The 12,479-nt window shown below is 29.6% G+C and overlaps 1 protein-coding gene across 1 annotated transcript in view; it reads right to left on the bottom strand.

The window, feature by feature from the left end:
- LOC111624760 overlaps nucleotides 1-12,479 on the bottom strand; it is a 107,762-nt gene that overhangs the window by 58,901 nt on the left and 36,382 nt on the right. The window contains exons 4-5 of the mRNA XM_023367699.1: nucleotides 11,008-11,136; nucleotides 5,123-5,251 (exon numbers count right to left, since the gene is read on the bottom strand). Of these exons, the coding sequence (XP_023223467.1) occupies nucleotides 5,123-5,251; nucleotides 11,008-11,136 (258 nt within the window). The remainder of the gene's footprint in view (nucleotides 1-5,122; nucleotides 5,252-11,007; nucleotides 11,137-12,479) is intronic.

Here is a 12,479-nt window from a genome sequence, read left to right as displayed (position 1 = left end):
ATTCATTGGCAAGTACGGTAAACCTTCCCCGTAAGGCTTACCGTAAAGAACTGTCCATCCCCCCCATGCTTAACGGAATAATATACAGCCTATGTCCATCCTGAAGTTCCATTCTAAATATTGGTGAAAAAATTTTTGAAATCGGATGAGTAGTTTTGGAAATTACCTGCTGCATCCAAACTTACATACATACAAACATACAAACATTACCTCTTTATTATATTAGTATAGATAACATATCAAACTGAAATTTAATCTATTTTTAGTTAGGAGAAAAGACAACAACATTTCAAAATGTAATATAATAAAATGATGACCGAAAAATAATAACTAAGAATGCATGATAGTTGTGGCTTTAATTCAATCATCTTACCCATTCTAAACTTCGTTAAACATATTCGAACGTACTATAGTATTTCATAATGATGTGTGCTTTGGTGAATAGTGGAAGACATCTCTCCATCATTTGCTACCTCTAATTGTTAAATGAGCGATCAATACTTGTGTGTTTATTATTGTTTTTTTAATATCTTACAATGATGTAATTATTTTTCAATATATTCTATTTGTCGTACAAAAATAAAATTTCTAAATTTGCCATGTTCAACTCGCAGCCTACTCAATGTTATCGTGGGGTTTTTTTTTAAAACAGTATTTATCATGTATATATTTTTTTTATAATAGAATGTCGCACGTATAGTTGAATACATTAATATAATGTACGATACCATATCACGTACACTGAAAAATCAAAACACTTTTTGCATATTTTTTAACAAAGCTTCAAATGTTTTACATATATTATAAATGTACGTATAGTACATACAGCATGCGTATTTATTTAATTACTGTGTTTACAACAACAAATGTTTTTAAATTTCAAATTCGGTATAATGAAATTATAGTTACTTAAAATTGTTTAATATGTGTAATAAATGTCAAACAATAAAGACATTCTTAAGTTACAAAGGTGTTTCGTGTTTCTGATGAACGATAAAAGATTTTATTGTTTTTGTTAAATTTTTTGAAAATAAACCAGCCATCTTTATACAGTTAATCTGTTTAGATACCTCTGCTAATTAACATATATTATATTGAGTAAAGAAGTGTTGAATTTATTATTTCCGCATTTTTAATTACCAAGAGCTTGTTGCTTTCGATCATGAATATATCAAAAAACGCATTGTCGCTGCAGCCAAATAAATTGTTTTAGAAGTCTTGATTTTCAGTCCAACCAGCCTGACGAATCATATTGTAGCGCAAAGAATTGATACTTTATCAAATGAAATTTGTTTAACACTGAACGTGGTCTTTCATTCGTTTGCGTATTTCTCACTGTCGTAGAATGAAGCAACAAATATTAAGGATACGTCTCAACATGTTTTCATTCGAAGCGAGTTTTATAGTTATGTCAATGTTACCATAGATTTTCTGGATGTTATGAGTATGAAAGGCACAAGTAACGAAAAAAATAAATAAGAAACTCTCATTAAATGCTTGCATGATCATGAACAAAAATTACTATAGCTATTTTTCAAAATATGCACAATAAATCACTAATTCACTAACAAAAACTTCAAGANGGAGTCTGGATGCTTCGGATCTGTCGAAGAACTCCTCGAATTTGGACTAGATTTCCTTTATATTGCCTGAATTTCGACCAATCATCGTCCAGTAACTCTTTCGTGAGAACGGACGAAAGGGGGATGAATGAGGGGTAACCATTTCCCATCTGAGCGAGATTTTTAACCAGATACGGAAAAACAGAGGATGTTCTCTTCTGTGAAAGGAAGTAGCATCTGTTATCTGGTTTTTCCACGTCTAAAACACCAGTTTTTTTCACAAAAACGAAGTAATATTTTGTGTCGATAATTTAATATTATCAATAAAAATTCATATATTAGACCCAGAACCTTTCGGATCTCACAATATGAAAATATACTTAATATTTTCATAAGTCCACTTAACATTGTTGAAAAACAAGCTGTAGCATAGCTGCAGGTAGATTTAACATATCTCCACTCATTTTCTGAATTGAAATATATGTTTTAGACCGTGTGAATAAGAATATAACAGTGTGAATAAGAATATAACAGTGTGAATAAAGAAATTTAGCGTCAAAAATGAATTAAGTATAACTATATTTAGCACAACTGACGATCAGATCTAAATTACTTCATAAAAGAATCGCTTTGACTGATTCTTTTCGTGTTGCATACATTACTTTAATATTAGGATTTCCCTGTTTGAAATTTTTGAAACTGAGCACTCACAAACACAGTGAGAAATCGACGATGCATAACGTTTATCTCTTCACGCTTGATTCAGTTTCGAAACGGTGACAGTTGTTATAGGTTGATCGGTCTACTTTCAGCTTTTGAAAAGTTACTTACATAAAAAAGTTTCTGGTCCGATTTTTCAAACTTAATGTTCATCGATATTGTAAGTTATACTTCCGTGTACTCTTAAGACTTATCACACTTATAAAAATTGTTTCCACATAAACACCGAAACAATTTGCTGGTTGTTTACGTCTATTTAATATGCACTTCGAACTGTTTATTTACTCTTCTGTCCAAACTTGTTGCTTCACGATGTAATGGTTATAATCTTCAACTTTCTTTAATTTTCATTACGATATTGAATATATATTTCGCTACGTCGTTTCTATTGTTTTTACAATAAATATGAATAAACTTGAAACTTCTCAAGCAACTATTTTCAACAGAGAAAAAATTATAACTGTTTTAAATTCACATCTAATAAAGTAAAACAGTCAAAACAGTTATATGTAGTCCAAGTTATAACTTTTCCAAAACTTGTCTTAAGTCCATATACCACAAGCAAGTATGTAAGCTAGATAGACATTTCATTCCGATGCCATGCAACTAATGAGTGTTTTAAATTATATTACTTTTACAAAAAAAGCCGCGATCGTATAATGTATAATAATATTGTAGTCAGTGCAATTTTTTAGGATCAGCGTAAATCTAATGCGCAGCTCCGAAAATTATTCACCTGTAATGTCAGGGCATTCTATCTGATAACAAAGGCGTTTGAAGTAGACTGGCCGGATTTGCGCCATAATAGGAATGAAGAAATCCCTTCAGGGGGACTTACGTGTGCAGTCAAGCGGATACAGGTTGACAAAACTAATCGCTCATCGCTCACGTAACACTATGTGCATAGCATTAGCCGTTTTTATTATAAAATTGTAAATTTTCCGCCACTGATTATCAGAAATTATGATTTATCTGTTATTTTTATATTTTTCATTCTTTATAACGTTTTATTTACTTTATTTTCCTGTAATTAGAGACAATACAGCTTTAAAATAAACAGATCAGGTGTCATTTGCCAATAGATGATTTCAACTTTCAACGATTATCGTCGGTTCCCTTGTAATCGGAAAAGAATAGAATGTGTTTCAACAACTGCTCCCCACTTGTTATTTTTAGTAACTAGAGAAGGGTAAGATCGTCTGTCAAGATCGGTTAAAGTTTATTACTTTCGCAACAGGGTGTCACGTAAGCAGCCGCCCAATCTCCACCATTAATGACAACAAAGTGCTAAGTGTCTTATTACTCTGTAAACAAAAACTGTTTTCCCTGTCTGAAGTGGGTCAGATGTCAAGGTTATTTTTTTATTGTATTGAACAGAATGTTGTCTTTGATATTGAAAAATCAGTTTTGTCAAAACTGTTTACTTTTAATAATTTTATTATAATTTATTTCCGTTACGGTTATAAAATTGTTTTTATCCTATTTTAAATCGATTTGTTATAAATTATACTATTTCTATATTATTTATTTTTTTTTTATTTTTTTTTAATTATTTTTTAAGCAAATGTGGCCTGAGCTACGAATGGCAGCTTCCCACGCAACACAGAACTTCTACGGAAAACCATCATTGCAGGCGTAAAGTTGCCTCTAAAGTTATTCGAGAAAGATGACATCAGAAACTATTTTCGACATATTAAAACAAAATAAATATACACACTTTTTTAAATTTATAATGAATATTTATTTCAATAATCAAAAGCATGATTTTTTTCTAAGCATGATTTCCGAAGCAAAAATAAATGATAAGAAAGGTATTAAAAGTAAACAGTTCTGACCAAACTGATTCTTAAAAATCAAAGACAACATTCTGTTCAATACAATAAAAAAATAACCTTGACATCTGACCCACTTCAGACAGGGAAAAGAGTTTTTGTTTACAGAGTAATAAGACACTTAGCACTTTGTTGTCATTAACGGTGGAGAGTGGGTTGCTGCTCACGTGACACCCTGTTGCAAAAGTAATAAACTTTAACCGCTCTTGACAGACAATCTTACCCTTATCTATTACTAAAAATAACAAGTCGGGAGCAGTTGTTTACACAGTAATAAAACACTTGGCGGTTTATTGTGTCTACTCGTATTACTGCAAAAGCAATAAACACTTAACACTGGACTTTGAAACACGTTCTATTCTTCTCCGATTACAAAGGAATTGACGACAATCGTTGAAAGTTGAGATTATCTATTGGCAAACTACACCTGATCTGTTTATTTTAAAGCTGTATCGTCTCTAATTACAGGAAAATAAAGTAAATAAAACGTTATAAAAAATGAAAAGTATGAAAATAACAGATTAAATCATAATTACTAATAATCAGTGGCTAAAAATTTACAATTTTAAAATAAAAACAGCTGATGCTACGCACGTAGTGTTACGTAAGCGATGAGCGATTAGTTTTGTCAACCTGTATCACGCTTGACTGCACACGTAAATCCCCCTGAATGGATTTACTCATTTTTATTATGGCGCAAATCTGGCCAGTCTACTTCAAATGCTTTTGTTAACAGATAGAATGCCCTCACATTACAGGTGATTAATTTTCGAAGCTGTGCATTAGATTTACGCTGAGCCTAAAAAATCGAACTGAGCTGTACATTTTCGCATATAAAAAAACAAAATTTGCGTCTCGCTTTTATATATGTATGTTCAATTTGAAATTCAAAATTGGTATAACAAGACATGTGAATAATTAGTTTGAAAGGCTGTTATTTATAATACGCATATACTTTGCAATTCAATTTTTTCTTCTACATAACTGTAAACTAACAAACAAACTTACCTATACACATATTATAGTAGTCATCGAACGTTTTACTTCTATCTGTACAGACACACTCATCCCCAATACCGTAGTTGATACATTCTGTTCCAGGTTTATGTTTGCATTTCTGTTCATCCTCGCATGGACCTGCAGATAAAAAGTAAATTTATTACATATATGTTTGTAAGTCAATTAATGTATCGCAAAATTTTAACACTTAGCGATTCAGCTTGTTTACTTTATTGTTACACTATTGGTTACATATATAACGCTCAACATGAAATACTAACCGCAATCAGACCGGCTTTTTAAATCAATTTAATAGCAATCTATCAAGAAACACAATTCTTAAAAAAAAACACATTACGCACTTTCCTCTGTATACAAACTTTTCAAATATAAATATTTAAAAAATAGTGACATTGTCAACATTTCAATAAAACTGATGTCAGCCAATATATTATAGTTCACTTTTCTCGAATTGACATAAGCGTAGATCTCGCTTTCAAGCATATTAATCAGTATAAATCTGTTTTAATAAATAATAACATAGTAATTTAAACACAAATTATTATTGTATTTATTTCAAGCACTTGGCAATTTTTATCATCAATATAACATATTTAAAATGGAATATTCTAAGATAAAAAACAGGACAAGTCAAGAAATACATATATCTGCAGAATTAGCCGAATTAAAAAAGAAGTTTCTCCTGGCAGGCTACCCACAAAGACTAGTGAAAAAATGGGAACTTAAGATAAATAATTCTAAAACACAATTGGATAATAAAAAAACAAATAGCATTAAGTATATTGGATTTCCATATATTAAAGGATTACGCGAACAAATTGATAAGGAAATAAGCAATATACACTTTAAGTTGGCACCGTCATACCAAAAAATGTATACAAGAGTAAAGCAGTTCAAAAATGAGAAAAAACAACAACCACCAACAGAAACTAAGAATGTCGTGTATAAAATTCATTGTACTTGTAGCAATAATAAATATTATATAGGAGAAACAAAAAGGAAGTTGAAAACTAGATTAAAAGAACATATAGCAGATCTGAAATACAATAGACTAAATTCTGCCTTCTATGATCATTGCACCATGAATGATTGTACAATAGATAAAGATAATATACAAATACTCCACAAAGAAAAAGAAGCATATAGTAGAAAATTTAAAGAAAGCGTAGAAATTCTCAAAAGCAAAAAATGCATAAACAAAAATCTAAGTATTAAAATTAATGAAAACTGGCTAAATATCTTATAATATTCAGAAAAGATAATTTATGTAAATATATAAGAGAATCCATATAAAAAAAAGGTTTTTAAAATATTTTAGATAATACGAAAGCGTACGTTTCTTAAAATAAAGTGTGTTAAAGGCAAAGAAGTTTTTGTAATTCCATAACAACAAGAAAACATAGGCGATGGAAATTTGTGCTTTTAATATCTTGATAACCTGTAAATTGAAAAGGTATGTTTTTTAAAAAAACAATACCTAATATCTTTATAATTTTATAGTGTTGTAACTTGTGAATATTTAGTGTTGTAACTTATGAACTTTTGTTTTTAGTTGGCTGAAGAGGGGCAATAAATGCCCGAAACGTGTGTAAATAATATCAACACGTATCAACTAAATAAAATTTGATGATAAAAATTGCCAAGTGCCTGAAATAAATACAATAATAATTTGTGTTTAAATTACTACTAATAACTACTAGCACGGTTTCAAAGTACCAAATAATAATATATCAACTGAAATTTAATCTATTTTAGGTTAGGAGAAAAGACAACAACATTTCAAGATGTAATATGATAAAATGATGACCGAAAAATAATAACTAAAAAGGCATGATAGTTGTGGATTTAATTCAATTATCTTACCCATTCTAAACCTCGTTAAACATATTCGAACGTATTATAGTATTTCATAATGATGTGTGCTTTGGTGAAAAGTGAGAGACATCTCTCCATCATTTGCTACCTCTAATTGTTAAATGAGCGATCAATACTTGTGTGTTTATTATTGTTTTTTTAATATCTTACAATGATGTAATTATTTTTCAATATATTCTATTTGTCGTACAAAAATAAAATTTCTAAATTTGCCATGTTCAACTCGCAGCCTACTCAATGTTATCGTGGGGTTTTTTTTTAAAACAGTATTTATCATGTATATATTTTTTTTATAATAGAATGTCGCACGTATAGTTGAATACATTAATATAATGTACGATACCATATCACGTACACTGAAAAATCAAAACACTTTTTGCATATTTTTTAACAAAGCTTCAAATGTTTTACATATATTATAAATGTACGTATAGTACATACAGCATGCGTATTTATTTAATTACTGTGTTTACAACAACAAATGTTTTTAAATTTCAAATTCGGTATAATGAAATTATAGTTACTTAAAATTGTTTAATATGTGTAATAAATGTCAAACAATAAAGACATTCTTAAGTTACAAAGGTGTTTCGTGTTTCTGATGAACGATAAAAGATTTTATTGTTTTTGTTAAATTTTTTGAAAATAAACCAGCCATCTTTATACAGTTAATCTGTTTAGATACCTCTGCTAATTAACATATATTATATTGAGTAAAGAAGTGTTGAATTTATTATTTCCGCATTTTTAATTACCAAGAGCTTGTTGCTTTCGATCATGAATATATCAAAAAACGCATTGTCGCTGCAGCCAAATAAATTGTTTTAGAAGTCTTGATTTTCAGTCCAACCAGCCTGACGAATCATATTGTAGCGCAAAGAATTGATACTTTATCAAATGAAATTTGTTTAACACTGAACGTGGTCTTTCATTCGTTTGCGTATTTCTCACTGTCGTAGAATGAAGCAACAAATATTAAGGATACGTCTCAACATGTTTTCATTCGAAGCGAGTTTTATAGTTATGTCAATGTTACCATAGATTTTCTGGATGTTATGAGTATGAAAGGCACAAGTAACGAAAAAAATAAATAAGAAACTCTCATTAAATGCTTGCATGATCATGAACAAAAATTACTATAGCTATTTTTCAAAATATGCACAATAAATCACTAATTCACTAACAAAAACTTCAAGAAAAATTTTCATATTAAAAATATATGAAAATATACTTAATATTTTCATAAGTCCACTTAACATTGTTGAAAAACAAGCTGTAGCAAAGCTGCAGGTCGATTTAACACATCTCCACTCATTTTCTGAATTGAAATATATGTTTTAGACCGATGACAAAGTTCAGTTTCATACAGAACACGTTTGTAATAATAAATTCTTAAACCTAAAAACAATCGCATTACAGCTTCAATGGATATCAACTATCTTTGTAAATATTTTTTCTCGCAATTGAAGATTGTTAATGTGAAAGTCATAACAGATTGACAGATAAACACTTTATAAACTAACTATGTTGTACAACTTCAAAAATACCTGTTTATTTTTTAAAAATTTACAGAAAAAATTGAAAACCAAGTTACTTTAAAACACAACAAAATACTGAATAACTGTACATGTTTTGTTGTAAATAAATATGTGCTGCCGGCAGTGTATTTATATTTTTGGCTTCGTCCCATTAAACAATCTTGATTGAACTACACTGGTTTAAACAATGGTCATTGTCTGTTCGCAATCATTTAGTGAATTAATTAATTAGACAAATAGTAAATGTTTCAATGCAAAAAAACCGATGTATACTGAGAGCACATTCGTTTCAATAGAAACCTATCAAGTTTTTGCATATAAGTACATCCAGAAAAAAGCTAAAATCACGTAGCTTTGATACAACATAGCAACGTTCAATAAGTTAATACCTAATAACTACAACATAATAAATACTATTTTGGTTTTTTATTACTGTATAATATATAAAGTAATGTAATTTAAGTGAAATGGTCCTGGCTATAGACGAGACTTTGTAAGTAACAAATATCACAAATACCATTAATTTTGCCTTCCGTTAGAAACATTAACATTTTTAATTAATAAAAGTCAGTTAGGTTATAAAAATAATAACGTTTTTTACAAGTTAAGCGACAAATACACTTTATGTGTTCAGTCAANTTTTCCTGTAATTAGAGACAATACAGCTTTAAAATAAACAGATCAGGTGTCATTTGCCAATAGATGATTTCAACTTTCAACGATTATCGTCGGTTCCCTTGTAATCGGAAAAGAATAGAATGTGTTTCAACAACTGCTCCCCACTTGTTATTTTTAGTAACTAGAGAAGGGTAAGATCGTCTGTCAAGATCGGTTAAAGTTTATTACTTTCGCAACAGGGTGTCACGTAAGCAGCCGCCCAATCTCCACCATTAATGACAACAAAGTGCTAAGTGTCTTATTACTCTGTAAACAAAAACTGTTTTCCCTGTCTGAAGTGGGTCAGATGTCAAGGTTATTTTTTTATTGTATTGAACAGAATGTTGTCTTTGATATTGAAAAATCAGTTTTGTCAAAACTGTTTACTTTTAATAATTTTATTATAATTTATTTCCGTTACGGTTATAAAATTGTTTTTATCCTATTTTAAATCGATTTGTTATAAATTATACTATTTCTATATTATTTATTTTTTTTTTATTTTTTTTTAATTATTTTTTAAGCAAATGTGGCCTGAGCTACGAATGGCAGCTTCCCACGCAACACAGAACTTCTACGGAAAACCATCATTGCAGGCGTAAAGTTGCCTCTAAAGTTATTCGAGAAAGATGACATCAGAAACTATTTTCGACATATTAAAACAAAATAAATATACACACTTTTTTAAATTTATAATGAATATTTATTTCAATAATCAAAAGCATGATTTTTTTCTAAGCATGATTTCCGAAGCAAAAATAAATGATAAGAAAGGTATTAAAAGTAAACAGTTCTGACCAAACTGATTCTTAAAAATCAAAGACAACATTCTGTTCAATACAATAAAAAAATAACCTTGACATCTGACCCACTTCAGACAGGGAAAAGAGTTTTTGTTTACAGAGTAATAAGACACTTAGCACTTTGTTGTCATTAACGGTGGAGAGTGGGTTGCTGCTCACGTGACACCCTGTTGCAAAAGTAATAAACTTTAACCGCTCTTGACAGACAATCTTACCCTTATCTATTACTAAAAATAACAAGTCGGGAGCAGTTGTTTACACAGTAATAAAACACTTGGCGGTTTATTGTGTCTACTCGTATTACTGCAAAAGCAATAAACACTTAACACTGGACTTTGAAACACGTTCTATTCTTCTCCGATTACAAAGGAATTGACGACAATCGTTGAAAGTTGAGATTATCTATTGGCAAACTACACCTGATCTGTTTATTTTAAAGCTGTATCGTCTCTAATTACAGGAAAATAAAGTAAATAAAACGTTATAAAAAATGAAAAGTATGAAAATAACAGATTAAATCATAATTACTAATAATCAGTGGCTAAAAATTTACAATTTTAAAATAAAAACAGCTGATGCTACGCACGTAGTGTTACGTAAGCGATGAGCGATTAGTTTTGTCAACCTGTATCACGCTTGACTGCACACGTAAATCCCCCTGAATGGATTTACTCATTTTTATTATGGCGCAAATCTGGCCAGTCTACTTCAAATGCTTTTGTTAACAGATAGAATGCCCTCACATTACAGGTGATTAATTTTCGAAGCTGTGCATTAGATTTACGCTGAGCCTAAAAAATCGAACTGAGCTGTACATTTTCGCATATAAAAAAACAAAATTTGCGTCTCGCTTTTATATATGTATGTTCAATTTGAAATTCAAAATTGGTATAACAAGACATGTGAATAATTAGTTTGAAAGGCTGTTATTTATAATACGCATATACTTTGCAATTCAATTTTTTCTTCTACATAACTGTAAACTAACAAACAAACTTACCTATACACATATTATAGTAGTCATCGAACGTTTTACTTCTATCTGTACAGACACACTCATCCCCAATACCGTAGTTGATACATTCTGTTCCAGGTTTATGTTTGCATTTCTGTTCATCCTCGCATGGACCTGCAGATAAAAAGTAAATTTATTACATAAATGTTTGTAAATCAATTAATGTATCGCAAAATTTTAACACTTAGCGATTCAGCTTGTTTACTTTATTGTTACACTATTGGTTACATATATAACGCTCAACATGAAATACTAACCGCAATCAGACCGGCTTTTTAAATCAATTTAATAGCAATCTATCAAGAAACACAATTCTTAAAAAAAAACACATTACGCACTTTCCTCTGTATACAAACTTTTCAAATATAAATATTTAAAAAATAGTGACATTGTCAACATTTCAATAAAACTGATGTCAGCCAATATATTATAGTTCACTTTTCTCGAATTGACATAAGCGTAGATCTCGCTTTCAAGCATATTAATCAGTATAAATCTGTTTTAATAAATAATAACATAGTAATTTAAACACAAATTATTATTGTATTTATTTCAAGCACTTGGCAATTTTTATCATCAATATAACATATTTAAAATGGAATATTCTAAGATAAAAAACAGGACAAGTCAAGAAATACATATATCCGCAGATTTAGCCGAATTAAAAAAGAAGTTTCTCCTGGCAGGCTACCCACAAAGACTAGTGAAAAAATGGGAACTTAAGATAAATAATCCTAAAACACAACAGGTTAATAAGAAAACAAATAGCATTAAGTATATTGGATTTCCATATATTAAAGGATTACACGAACAAATTGATAATGAAATAAGCAATATGCACTTTAAGTTAGCACCGTCATACCAAAAAATGTATACAAAATTAAAACAATTCGAAAATGAGAAAAAACAACAACCACCAACAGAAACTAAGAACGTTGTGTATAAAATTCATTGTACTTGTAGCAATAATAAATATTACATAGGAGAAACAAAAAGGAAGCTAAAAACTAGATTAAAAGAACATATAGCGGATCTGAAATACAATAGACTAAATTCCGCCTTCCATGATCATTGCACCATGAATGATTGTACAATAGATAAAGATAATATACAAATACTCCACAAAGAAAAAGAAACATATAGTAGAAAGTTTAAAGAAAGTGTAGAAATTCTCAAAAGCAAAAAATGCATAAATAAAAATCTAAGTATTAAAATTAATGAAAACTGGCTAAATATCTTATAATCTGCAGAAACGATAATTTATGTAGAAGGTAATTTCTTGAAATATTTTATGTAAACAGGATTTTTAGAATGAGGTATTTTCTTGAAAAGAAATAATTTGTATAAAAAAGACATTTTAGGATAAAAAGTAATACTGCCACAAGGTGGCCTGCTAGTCATATGACTATAGTAACCAGTGGTACGCTTAACTGGGGGAAAGAAGAGGGGGAGGAGAG

Source organism: Centruroides sculpturatus, unplaced genomic scaffold (genome assembly GCF_000671375.1).
Source record: "Centruroides sculpturatus isolate CEXI.00-Female unplaced genomic scaffold, Cexi_2.0 scaffold197, whole genome shotgun sequence".
Classification (NCBI taxonomy): domain Eukaryota; kingdom Metazoa; phylum Arthropoda; class Arachnida; order Scorpiones; family Buthidae; genus Centruroides; species Centruroides sculpturatus.
The sequence above is the reverse complement of the archived record's forward strand: the minus strand, read 5'-3'. Positions and strand labels throughout refer to the sequence as shown.